Below are 14,457 nucleotides of genomic sequence, written 5' to 3'. Positions count from 1 at the left end.
TGAAGAATCATTATCATTATATTCATGTAACAATTAAAAGTAAGGAATTTTAAATTGGATACATAAGATTAGCTATGAGTAAAATAGAAAACAATATTCATTTTGTAACCATGAAAAGCAATTGGCATAATAAAAATAATGGAAGTTAAAATATAGTATATTAAACGTCATAATTAGTAAACGATATATCAAAATTATGTTATGAGGCAGTCCACCATATTGAAAACTTATTCGTTATTCAATGGCTTGACCACGCGGAATAGTAGGCTTGGATCGACCATTGCACCCGCCCTAGGAGGAAGTCTCCGATTTCCGGCTAAGTTCCAACGTTTAAGTGACATGTTTCCAGCTCCATCGCAACTCAAATACGCATCTTGATTGTCAATCTTTCTGTTTTCGCATGGAAATACAACATACGGCATATTTGGTGGATTTAATTCGTAGTATTTAAAGTGTGCCGCATCTTTATCAGGAATCTGTGTATAAAAAGAAAGATTTGTGGTTTATTTCCATCAGTAGCGTAGCCAGCCTGTCAATTTGTCCCGCTGTGCTAATATTTTTGTGTTCACTGACTGTGAAAACAATAGATTTCTGAAGGCATGAATAATTATAATAACTCAAAATTTACATAGCGGGATCGTCAGGCTGGCTATGCCACTGATTTCCATCCTTTGCAGGGGCTACTGAAGGTATATAAAATGGGAAGAGAAACGCTAGACTATTTAAAATTGTGAAAACAAGATTTGGGTAACTGGGACTGCATGGGGTTTTGGGGAACGGAAATGAGAAATAAAGCCGTAAAAAATGCGAAATTAATTTTAAATTTCGCCGACATGCACTTACAGTTCTAGGCTTGAAATCGAAGTGGCGATTGTCGAATTGGAAGTGAGCAATTTTCCTCGGGGAGTAAAAGTAAGTAAGGAAATCGCAAAAAAAATGGGTAATAAAAGAGGAATGCTTGAACACTATGTTATTATATGGATAGAATAAACACTGGCCACCCCCCCCCCCACACCTCTGGCAACTATACCTTTGCGGCCGTCACACTGCTTTCTGAAGCGTTTACACTGTACAAAGAATCTTCTTTTTCGAACTGCATTACAAAGAGTTTCTGAAAACGATTTACTTCATGGAACTTGATATTTGTTGAAGCTGGAGTGTGGAAAAACAACGGTAAATTAAGGTTAATCGCCTAATACATATTTCACAGCGGTGTACGGTCAGAGGCCTGAAGTCGTGTTCTAGGAAAAATTTCCTAAACACACTTTTTCCAGTAAAAGCAGTGGCTGCGTCATATGCCTTACGTACTATTACCAATGCTTGGAGTTTCATAATATAATTTACTAAGGCCAAACTTTGTCGCTTAATGCTTTGGTACTCTATCAGCTATACATATAGTTTTTAATGATTTTAGTGTGGGTTTATATTTTCCTAAATATTTCTATTCTGCATGTGACAGAACTGAGTCATCATGCGCCTGCAGTCATTTGTCACCGTTCTTTATAGTAATAGTATGATCGGATATTTAGCTCCGGTTCGTGGCTCCGGTTTCGCTAAGGAATACATTTAGGTTTACATCCATGTAAATCATGTAAATCATGATTTTTTTGCAGTGGACAACGTTAATAGTGTAAAGGGTGCCAAATTAAATTTGAAATTTACAATTTAGTGAGAAACGAACGCATTTCTGCATACTCAAATTTTACATGAATTACACACAATTTTCAAGTTCCAAAGTCATATGAACTGATAGAAATGATTATTCGGTGTTGTCGAGGATCCAGCTTCTGATTGACTGATTTTTGTGTAAAACTTTGTCTGATATGCAATTGGGCTAAAAAATTTACAGGGTGTCTCAAAAAAATCGAAATGGAATAAAATACACAGACTCATACGAAGGATATATTAAATTCTATGATTTAATCCTTATGTATAGTAAGAAAGAGTAGCTATTCAGCTTACCCGTTAATGATACTTTTTTCAGTTCATAACGGCATAATATATTTTTAAATTTAAATTAGTGATTGAAATCAAACTTGGCCGATTTTTAGGCGAATTTGTAACTATTTTGAGCTTTATATGAGTGTATGCGCCAATCATGTTGTCTAATAGTTCCCAGCGGTGAACGAATGTGGTTTTCGACCGGCAATTTTTAACACGATTAATTCTTCATTTCTAGCCATTATACAGGGTGTCTCAAAAAAAAGAAAACCTTTGAAATCACGTATAACAGTGTAATTGTTAGAGTTTGAATGCCTAAGCACATCCTTGGGGACCCACAGGTATGTAAATGTTTGCCACAAGCATTTTTATGCATGCATATGATGCAGTAAAATTTGCTCGTACGCGAAAATGATATTTATTAACAATATTTAAATGTGCATCTCAATCACCATGACCTTCGACATGTCCCCTTTCTCTAGCAACACAAAGCATTTAACATTTTACTGAGTTGCATTAAATCCCCACGGGCTAAAATTCGTGCACACGGCATTCAAATTTTAACAATGAGTGATTTCAATAGTTTTCGTCTTTTTTGAGACACCCTGTATATATCACATCAAAAATACTGGAAAACTAAATAACTCTTCTTATATATATAATTTATAGCAATAATCTAGCTTACGCAGCTGTTCAAGATTTGCTGCCACAATGTATCCACCATCTACAAAAACATAACAAAGAATGGTAAAAATCAAATTCTATTTTACTTGCATTTATAAAACTAACTTGATTTCTTTAATTTCATCAGTGAAAAAATTCCGTTCACGAATTTTGTTTTACGAACGACTTGTTTCACCAGTAAAAATTATCGTTTGGAATTTTGCAATCTTTTTCAAGATGCAGAAAGGACCGAAATTATTAACCATGATTAAGGGGGGTGGATGCTGTCCGACGGATCTCTTTTGTAAGAACGATGCCAATATAGAAACGAAATCCGTCGTGCAAACGAATCAAGACAATCGAGATTATCAAAATAATTTACCTTCTGGGGCATCCTCATTTGTCATGTTCATAAATCGTCCTCCCGATACACTATTGTAGGACCATAATCGAAGAACGTCTTTGTCATTAATAACTAAATCGTCTAAAAATTAGAGTAAAAATCACCAGAACATCTGCCTAATTTAACGGTCCATGAACAAGGAGTGCAGCACATGTCTTAAGTCGCACAGTCTTAAGGTGGCTCAATACAGTTGCTCGAAATTTTATTATCGTGCTTATATCATGCACAAACATCACTTTTTCATCGTAAACGTTTAATGAAAAAAATCATTTTAGTGCTTTAATAATCTACATTTAACACGAGTATTGTGTTTTATATGACGCCATAGACTCTATAGCGGTTACTAAATATCAAAACTTGGCAATTGGAGCGAGTTATAGCCTCCTCCGCAGTCCTCTCTTATGTATTTATATTATGCATTTATATTTGGCTTGGGTCAGCTGTGTCGGGGAAGGCCAAATATAAATGCCTAATATAAATACATAAGAGATGCCTGCGGAGGAGGCTAAGCGAGTTATTTGTTGTTTACTATATGCTTTGTGCTTGCTTTGTTGCAACTATGTGGAATTTCATGTTACTCGTTCACCCCTGTGCTTGGATATTCGTTGAAACATTTCAGGCTGACAAGAAAGTTTTAATTATAAAATCTAGCCATTAATACAAACCCGTATGATCGGTCATCTCGCTGTTTTTCGTGCCTTCTATTTTCTAAAGAAAACAAAATATTTATGAAGAAAATAAGAAATTTATGTAATGTGATTTTATAAATCAACTACTAAGGCCCCCAAGGGGATACGCCTTGCGGACGATGATTAAAACTCTTATGTGATGGGCTTGGTGCCCTATCTAAAAGACCGACGGGTAATGGAGTGCCCGCAACATGGGACTCAAGGTGGTCAATGCCCAGCAGCAATTTGAAAACTAACAAGACTGAATACCCAAACCATGCGCAAACGGTCAGTTTAAGCGTGACATCGCAGGAGACAGAGCTCGTTTAAAGTTGAAAGGTATTTATAGAAGTGTTGTTCTATTTGTTTTTTATATAATTATATATTATAGTAGCTACGACTACACAATGGTACCCCCCAAAGTTTCAGTCCTGGGATAATCATTTGTTCGTCGCCTACAGTGCGATCTGAAACGGAAACGGGATATTCGCATGTGCCCAAACTTTAAACTCAAAGCACAGCGAGAGTTTCTCTACACGGTATAGATTGAATAAAGACATTTGTGAATCGGTTGTTTTGAGTGCATTGATACCGACAATTAAATTGAATGGTTCAATGTACATACAATTTGACATCCTTGAAACACATCATATATATGCCATTGCATGCTTATTCCAAAGGAAGAAAAAAAACATTCTTCGGTGACCCAGCTTCCTCATAAGTAGTTTGTGATGCATTATATACTAACTTTACACCATATAATATCTTCAATATTTGTAGCTTAAATCTACAGTACTCTGTTTGTCCTTACTTCGCTTTAGTCGAAATGCTCATACAACTTGGCACGGGCATGCAGGTTATTTTAAGAGTTGTTTTGAGATTGAAAAGAAGATATGAAGAAAAAAAGTGAAGAGAACTTTCTGACAATTGAATAAACGCAGTCGTTCGTAAATCGTAATTGAGTGTTAGCTATAATGTATTCTACTGTCTGGTATATTTGATTTTTGTTAAAACCAAATGCCTCGTTCTCAGTGGATATACGACTCGTACGTGTCTTGTTGATGCTTGAAACACTTTCACCATTCCATGCAAGTCAGTGATATTTGAAACAGTTTCAGATCAATAGATTTTTGGCTTCTACAGCTGCGAGCTTCGTCAGAGTCTTGTGTAAAAGCATTGCTAACAGACTATATTGAAAGGGTAGTTCTACTTGAATGGTAGAGTGGTGTTTGTGCGAGAATTCCGTTAAGTATCGGAAATATTTCAAATCTTTTACAGAATGCATTTTATTGCTGCATGAATTCGGCAGATAGCGACTTTCATGCACTTTATTTTTTGTTCGCACTGACAAAAACCGAAAATCCGGCTACCGTCAATAATTGTTTTAAATAGTTAAATATAGGCGAAGGAGCTCTGCATGGATGTAATTTCCAGGTATATGTAAGTCGTATTTGTGTGAATGAGCTCGTTTCCAAGTTCAGGTTTGATATCATATTTTGTCTGTACAGTATTCACTGTTCATATAAATTAATATAAGTTGACACATCCTGTTAAACAAAAATACATGGTCATGGATGCTTGAAAAATATGGAATTTATTTCTCGTGTTAAGAATGATATCTCATTGATATTATTCGATATTATTCTCAACACATGCACGAAATAAATTCCATATTTTCGCGCATCCATGTATTATTCTTTATTTCCTAGGTATATAAAAAATAAACAACTGTAAAATAGCCTATTCCAGTTGTTTTGACGGGGGTTGATGGCTCTGCGAACCTCGGATTTTTGTGTTTTTCTACATAATATAAGTGCAAGAATTGAATAAAAGTTGATTTTATATGACGCTTTTAGTAGTTTCCATGTATCTACCCGATGCCTGGTTCTCCAAGTAAACCTACTTTTACCCGGAAGATATATACATTCTGTCTTCCTGTCCCTCGCTTTCGATATTGGCAATTTCTTTCGTACAATATTTCCTGTTTTGGGCTTTTCAGCAAACGCATACATACAATAACTTACAAACCAACTAACGTTTGTTGTAATTGGCAAAACATTAATTTAGTTTGCACTACTTAGGCGTAAAGAATTTTCGTGTAGAATCAAGGAGGTTATGATTTTTATAGAGTTACATGCCAACTATTTTGGTATATGCTTGTTATGTTATGCTATGCGTGAAACGGAATTACAGCGAATTTGCATATGGAATTTAGCTTGAAATTTGCCTGCTGTAGTTACATTACTAAACGGAAAACGAAAATCTAAAATCAAGAAAATTTTACTTGCTTTAATGAAAGGGTTTTCTTCGAATTCTTTCTTCATACTTTTATTATTATTATTATATAATTATTTATAATTATATTTATTCGAGAATTATTTATAATTTTGTACGCGATTTTGGCAAAAGGCTGATCGTTAGTTATGCCATATAGTATACGCGCGTCTACAGGGCATGCCCTGGAAGAACCGTACGCACAAAAGGGTACGTAAATGAATTTAGATGCATTTTAAGCGGACCATGGATCCAACAAACGCCGCCCTTCGGTGTCAAAATGTCACCATCATGCACGTCACGGTATTCGTTTCTAGTTATTTATTAGGCATCCGCCATATACTTGCATGCAATATTTAAATAACAGTTTAATCATTCACTGTTATATATATTTAGATCAAATGGTCAAATCAATTTATCGACTGTTTGCGGACAGTTGCGAAAATTGCAACATTAGGTGTAGCACCACAACCAACTATGCGTCAAACTTAACCTCGTGAAAATATAATTCGCGGTTGTAATATAATTATTTAAACATTATATTTGCTAAAAGATACGAAATGATGTCTGCAGCAAGGTACTGAAAATGATTAATTACGCTTTTAATCATAAGAAAACGAGAAAGTAATGGAGCAATGAATAATGATTGTATGTTTCAAAATGTTTTAAAATTATCGTAGCTATAATGACCATGAATAATATGTGTAGACTTACCAGGAATCGAACGGTTTTTATGTGTTCCCTGCAGGTGATAATAAGACCAACTCTAACTGTGATATCAAAATTTCACACAGACCTCTTATATAACAAATGTGGGGGGAAATACTTCCTGGAAAAAGGTGTAACGGGTGTGTAAATTATCTTCTTCCGAACAGGAAACGCGTTAGTGCGATACTTAAAATGTGACAAAAACATATCAAGGAAGTTAATAGAAATGGAAAAGTCCAATACAAGCCTGAAAGTTTGAATTTCAAGAATGTATCAAAAGTTACATGTTCCATATATCGCTTCCTATATATTTGACTTATCAGGAATCGAACGGATTTTCATATGTTTCCTGCAGGTGATAATGAGATCAACTCTAACTGTGATATCAATATTCCACACAGACCTCTTATATAACAAATGTGAGAGGGAAACACTTCCTGGAAAAAGGTGTAACGGGTGAGTAAACTATATCTTCTTCCGAACAGGAAACGCGTTAGTGCGATACTTAAAATGTGACAAAAACATATCAAGGAAGTTAATAGAAATGGAAAAGTCCAATACAAGCCGGAAAGTTTGAATTTCAAGAATGTATAAAAAATTACATATTCCACATATCGCTTCCTATATATTTGTGTGTTACAGGATGAACAGGTTCGATTCGGACTTTTTAATTTAGCTGTGCTTCCTTGCTTATATTGTCCAGCCAGTCCAGGGGCCGGTTGTATCTAGCCTGTTTAGCTTAAACGGTGGTTAAGTTCAAAATTGAGAGCAAGTCTATCGTTTTATTCAACAGGCGAACTACTGAATGTTTTTAAGCTTAATACAAAGATACGGTTTACAACTACATATTCATATACATTGCATAAATTAATGTTCTCCTATTTAAGGAGTTCTATAACTTCTATTGTACATTTATGTAGTCTCTAAAAAACCATGCATGCTCTTAGCCTGATTTTAAGATCTGGTTATGCCGTATTTCCGTGTTCATTTACTGCGAAAACTTTTAAAAGAAATTATTCAAATGAAAATTATGATGACTTCGAATTTGCACTTAATTTTTAAGATATATAGATCGTCTGGCTGGCTACAACGCTACGCAAAACAAGTATGACTTTCATCATTTAACTTCCTGTGATACAATTTGATTTGATGAGCGAATTCTGGCAAATTACTATTTTCCTAAGCCAAATTTGGCAGTCGTCTTGAATTCGCAGAATTGCAGGGTTACATCTTCTCACGTGCGCCCGCATAGTATAAATACAACAACCACCGATTGTATCAAATTTCTGCATGGCCATGGGAGAGAACTTCCCCGGGGTACGGGAAAACAATAAAAAACATTTGTTTGCCTTGGAAGAACCCGTTTTGAACACACGCTCAGCTAGTGTTGGGGAACGCTAATCAAGGAATGCCGGATTTGATTTTGGTGATTTATATAGATATTAGATAGCCTATGCCGGCTCAAAAACTATATAGTGGCTTATTTCCCACAAAAACATTGATGGAAGTCAAGTCCAGTTTGTTTACATGTTGAATTTCATATACTTTTTAAAATATGATTGTAGCTGTAATATTATTTATAAGGCTTTAGCATACCGCCATTTTCGCGGAATAAGATATTAAGGCTAAATTGTTAATTTTATAGTGTATATAGCATCTTCAGAAAAGACCAAAAAGCCCACGTCCGGCCACGTTACAAGAAAGGAATGGATCTAAAAAGCTACACGTGGTTAATTTTCGCTTTATGCTTCATTCCCGTTAGCATGGTAGGCATTATTTTTGGCATTATTTGGTATTGTCACAAAAAAAGCGAAAATTTAATGCTGATTGTTATGAAAAGCATCATCAGTAAAAGAAATATCGAAAGAAGAAGACCAACCTTCTTCGTTTGCAACAGAGAACTTCCAGCTAAGAAAAAAAAACATTTTATGCTCCATTCACTTTTAATTGTTGCCGTATGCGTCCAGATATTTTTTCTTATCGCTATCGTTGACGTAACCTATAACTGTGTCAACAGCCCAGACATTGATTGCTTCAAACAGAACGACGACGTGAAGTTAACGGAGACCCCTTATGATGAATCCCCTGTCAACTGTTCGTCAATCTCGATGAATGATTTCGTAACTTGTTATCGTATTACTGCTTTTGACCCCGACAGAGCTTTTATTGCCTCAGCGGCTGCATACCTGCTGTTCAAAATGCTTAATTTTTGCTTTCTCATCGTTTCCCACATAATGCTATGGATTGCAGCGAAATGGAAAGGGAGCACATTCAATTTGTTTAGACTGGGGTTCATTATATTTGTCATCATCCTAATATTTGTACCACTATTTCTAAGAATCTATTTGGATGAGGTAGAATTGGCATTTAGAAAGCTCTCGTACACAGTCTTGGTTCAATTGATGCTTGTTATTTTTTTCATCATCCATTATATAACACTCGTCCCGTGGGCGGAGTTCAGTGAAAGTGACGAGTATTTTCTCGACGCATCATTACCCATAAATGACGACAATCACAACGAAATGGCTATCCGTAATGAACATTTTAATCCGTAATGAACATTTTAATCCGTAAAGAACATTTTAATCCGTAATGAACATTTTTGCCCGTAATGAACATTTTAATCCGTAATTAACATTTTAGTCCGTAATGAACATTTCAATCCGTAATGAACATTTTAATCTGTAATGAACATTTTAATCCGTAATGAACATTTTAATCCGTAATGAACATTTTAGTCCGTAATGAACATTTTAATCCGTAATGAACATTTTAATCCGTAATGAACATTTTAATCCGTAATGAACATTTTAATCCGTAATGAACATTTTAGTCCGTAATGAACATTTTAATCCGTAATGAACATTTTAATCCGTAATGAACATTTCAGTCCGTAATGAACATTTTAATCCGTAATGAACATTTTAATCCGTAATGAACATTTTAGTCCGTAATGAACACTTTAATCCGTAATGAACATTTTAATCCGTAATGAACATTTTAATCCGTAATGAACACTTTAACCCGTAATGAACATTTTAGTCCGTATATAATGAACATTTTAATCCTTAATGATCATTTTAACCCGTAATGAACATTTTAATCCGTAATGAACATTTTAACCCGTAATGAACACTTTAACCCGTAATGAACATTTTAATCCGTAATGAACATTGTAATCCGTAATGAACATTTTAATCCGAATGAACATTTTAATCCGTAATGAACATTTTAATCCGTAATGAACATTTAATCCGTAATGAAAATTGTAATTTTAACTTGTAGCCTTAATAATATCATGCCGATGTAGATGAGCTGAAGAGTATTATTTTTTAATATAGAATATTTTCATTTAGCTATACACTGAACTCAAGTGCATATACTTTTTTATTGTATGTGTATAGAGATCGTAAAAATCGTATGTTTATCAAAATAATTATGCAATTTGATTGGACGCATGATGTTTTTACGTGTGAAAAATGCGATACACAGCTTTCGATTGGACGAACGATATAAAGGAGTGAGAGTCCTCATATTCAAGACATTTTCACATTCAGCACATCAAATCTTTCGAAAAGAATATCTAACTTCTATTGAACTAAAGTACAAAGAAACTGAGCGGTAATAAACATGTTTTGTTTATTGCTCGCTGCATGTGTTTTGCATATAATATATTTATTAAACTGAGCGTGTCGTTGTCAAATTGATCTCTATACATGTATAATAATTATGATCGTACGCACTCGCCAACCATGAAGTAATCTCTATGTATCAGTAAATCTGTATACTCATCACTCATGCATTCGAGCTTTTAAAAGCCTGGTTTTAACTTACGACACGAGGAAAGGAAAAAAGGGCGAAAGACTCTTGTAGTCATCTCACCGCGTCCTAGCTTTGTGCGTTTCAGGCAAGAAAATGAATAATTAACATTACCTGATTACAATACCCCATATTGTTGAAGCTTAATTTTACCTCCAGACACGCGTGTCCATGTATATATATATATATATTGTCCAGCCAGTCCAGGGGCCGGTTGTATCTAGCCTGTTTAGCTTAAACGGTGGTTAAGTTCAAAATTGAGAGCAAGTCTATCGTTTTATTCAACAGGCGAACTACTGAATGTTTTTAAGCTTAATACAAAGATACGGTTTACAACTACATATTCATATACATTGCATAAATTAATGTTCTCCTATTTAAGGAGTTCTATAACTTCTATTGTACATTTATGTAGTCTCTAAAAAACCATGCATGCTCTTAGCCTGATTTTAAGATCTGGTTATGCCGTATTTCCGTGTTCATTTACTGCGAAAACTTTTAAAAGAAATTATTCAAATGAAAATTATGATGACTTCGAATTTGCACTTAATTTTTAAGATATATAGATCGTCTGGCTGGCTACAACGCTACGCAAAACAAGTATGACTTTCATCATTTAACTTCCTGTGATACAATTTGATTTGATGAGCGAATTCTGGCAAATTACTATTTTCCTAAGCCAAATTTGGCAGTCGTCTTGAATTCGCAGAATTGCAGGGTTACATCTTCTCACGTGCGCCCGCATAGTATAAATACAACAACCACCGATTGTATCAAATTTCTGCATGGCCATGGGAGAGAACTTCCCCGGGGTACGGGAAAACAATAAAAAACATTTGTTTGCCTTGGAAGAACCCGTTTTGAACACACGCTCAGCTAGTGTTGGGGAACGCTAATCAAGGAATGCCGGATTTGATTTTGGTGATTTATATAGATATTAGATAGCCTATGCCGGCTCAAAAACTATATAGTGGCTTATTTCCCACAAAAACATTGATGGAAGTCAAGTCCAGTTTGTTTACATGTTGAATTTCATATACTTTTTAAAATATGATTGTAGCTGTAATATTATTTATAAGGCTTTAGCATACCGCCATTTTCGCGGAATAAGATATTAAGGCTAAATTGTTAATTTTATAGTGTATATAGCATCTTCAGAAAAGACCAAAAAGCCCACGTCCGGCCACGTTACAAGAAAGGAATGGATCTAAAAAGCTACACGTGGTTAATTTTCGCTTTATGCTTCATTCCCGTTAGCATGGTAGGCATTATTTTTGGCATTATTTGGTATTGTCACAAAAAAAGCGAAAATTTAATGCTGATTGTTATGAAAAGCATCATCAGTAAAAGAAATATCGAAAGAAGAAGACCAACCTTCTTCGTTTGCAACAGAGAACTTCCAGCTAAGAAAAAAAAACATTTTATGCTCCATTCACTTTTAATTGTTGCCGTATGCGTCCAGATATTTTTTCTTATCGCTATCGTTGACGTAACCTATAACTGTGTCAACAGCCCAGACATTGATTGCTTCAAACAGAACGACGACGTGAAGTTAACGGAGACCCCTTATGATGAATCCCCTGTCAACTGTTCGTCAATCTCGATGAATGATTTCGTAACTTGTTATCGTATTACTGCTTTTGACCCCGACAGAGCTTTTATTGCCTCAGCGGCTGCATACCTGCTGTTCAAAATGCTTAATTTTTGCTTTCTCATCGTTTCCCACATAATGCTATGGATTGCAGCGAAATGGAAAGGGAGCACATTCAATTTGTTTAGACTGGGGTTCATTATATTTGTCATCATCCTAATATTTGTACCACTATTTCTAAGAATCTATTTGGATGAGGTAGAATTGGCATTTAGAAAGCTCTCGTACACAGTCTTGGTTCAATTGATGCTTGTTATTTTTTTCATCATCCATTATATAACACTCGTCCCGTGGGCGGAGTTCAGTGAAAGTGACGAGTATTTTCTCGACGCATCATTACCCATAAATGACGACAATCACAACGAAATGGCTATCCGTAATGAACATTTTAATCCGTAATGAACATTTTAATCCGTAAAGAACATTTTAATCCGTAATGAACATTTTTGCCCGTAATGAACATTTTAATCCGTAATTAACATTTTAGTCCGTAATGAACATTTCAATCCGTAATGAACATTTTAATCTGTAATGAACATTTTAATCCGTAATGAACATTTTAATCCGTAATGAACATTTTAGTCCGTAATGAACATTTTAATCCGTAATGAACATTTTAATCCGTAATGAACATTTTAATCCGTAATGAACATTTTAATCCGTAATGAACATTTTAGTCCGTAATGAACATTTTAATCCGTAATGAACATTTTAATCCGTAATGAACATTTCAGTCCGTAATGAACATTTTAATCCGTAATGAACATTTTAATCCGTAATGAACATTTTAGTCCGTAATGAACACTTTAATCCGTAATGAACATTTTAATCCGTAATGAACATTTTAATCCGTAATGAACACTTTAACCCGTAATGAACATTTTAGTCCGTATATAATGAACATTTTAATCCTTAATGATCATTTTAACCCGTAATGAACATTTTAATCCGTAATGAACATTTTAACCCGTAATGAACACTTTAACCCGTAATGAACATTTTAATCCGTAATGAACATTGTAATCCGTAATGAACATTTTAATCCGAATGAACATTTTAATCCGTAATGAACATTTTAATCCGTAATGAACATTTAATCCGTAATGAAAATTGTAATTTTAACTTGTAGCCTTAATAATATCATGCCGATGTAGATGAGCTGAAGAGTATTATTTTTTAATATAGAATATTTTCATTTAGCTATACACTGAACTCAAGTGCATATACTTTTTTATTGTATGTGTATAGAGATCGTAAAAATCGTATGTTTATCAAAATAATTATGCAATTTGATTGGACGCATGATTTTTACGTGTGAAAAATGCGATACACAGCTTTCGATTGGACGAACGATATAAAGGAGTGAGAGTCCTCATATTCAAGACATTTTCACATTCAGCACATCAAATCTTTCGAAAAGAATATCTAACTTCTATTGAACTAAAGTACAAAGAAACTGAGCGGTAATAAACATGTTTTGTTTATTGCTCGCTGCATGTGTTTTGCATATAATATATTTATTAAACTGAGCGTGTCGTTGTCAAATTGATCTCTATACATGTATAATAATTATGATCGTACGCACTCGCCAACCATGAAGTAATCTCTATGTATCAGTAAATCTGTATACTCATCACTCATGCATTCGAGCTTTTAAAAGCCTGGTTTTAACTTACGACACGAGGAAAGGAAAAAAGGGCGAAAGACTCTTGTAGTCATCTCACCGCGTCCTAGCTTTGTGCGTTTCAGGCAAGAAAATGAATAATTAACATTACCTGATTACAATACCCCATATTGTTGAAGCTTAATTTTACCTCCAGACACGCGTGTCCATGTTGCGAAACACTCTCGCGAGGGCCATTTCAGGAGCGAACAAAAGAAAATTAAACTCTAATTTTGAAGCAATATAATGTTGACGTGCTGAAATTAGAAGGAAAATATAAACATGCAGTTTGTTCGAAAACGAACAGTACTTGGAAAAGGTTTGCAGGTATTCGTAAGAAAACAAAACGTTTTATGTACAACTTTTTAATTGACCCGGGCACCGCGTGAACTTCAATTAATTGCGAGTTCCCATGCAGCACTAGCTTTGTGAGCAATTCAATTGCGAGTTCTATACAAATAAATTTAACATACTCTACTCTGTAGTTTTGACGGATGTTTTCATCGCGAAAAAATGTCTTGCATGTTGATCGCTTTTTGTTGCGTAAAAAGAGTGGGCACATGCATGGATATCGATTCACATTTCGGGTCGAACGTAAGCGTCCCATCAATTTTCACCAACCAATGTGGCGCCCTGGTGAGCCTATAGGTTCCCTGCCATTACTGAA

General features: G+C 34.8%; 1 protein-coding gene across 1 annotated transcript; it reads right to left on the bottom strand.

The window, feature by feature from the left end:
- LOC114531951 lies at nt 1-6,725 on the bottom strand. The gene is made up of 6 exons (XM_028553546.1): nt 6,664-6,725; nt 3,673-3,715; nt 2,987-3,088; nt 2,627-2,665; nt 1,031-1,152; nt 1-476 (listed from the first exon to the last, which is right to left on the bottom strand). Exons 2-6 carry the CDS (start codon nt 3,686-3,688, stop codon nt 228-230), a joined length of 528 nt encoding a protein of 175 aa, XP_028409347.1. The 5' UTR covers nt 3,689-3,715; nt 6,664-6,725; the 3' UTR covers nt 1-227.
- Nucleotides 6,726-14,457: the final 7,732 nt, after the last annotated feature.

Source organism: Dendronephthya gigantea, unplaced genomic scaffold, assembly GCF_004324835.1.
Source record: "Dendronephthya gigantea isolate DGI-Jeju-01 unplaced genomic scaffold, DenGig_1.0 000076F, whole genome shotgun sequence".
NCBI classification, from domain to species: domain Eukaryota; kingdom Metazoa; phylum Cnidaria; class Anthozoa; order Malacalcyonacea; family Nephtheidae; genus Dendronephthya; species Dendronephthya gigantea.
Note: the sequence above shows the minus strand (reverse complement) of the source record. Positions and strands in the feature narration are given on the sequence as shown.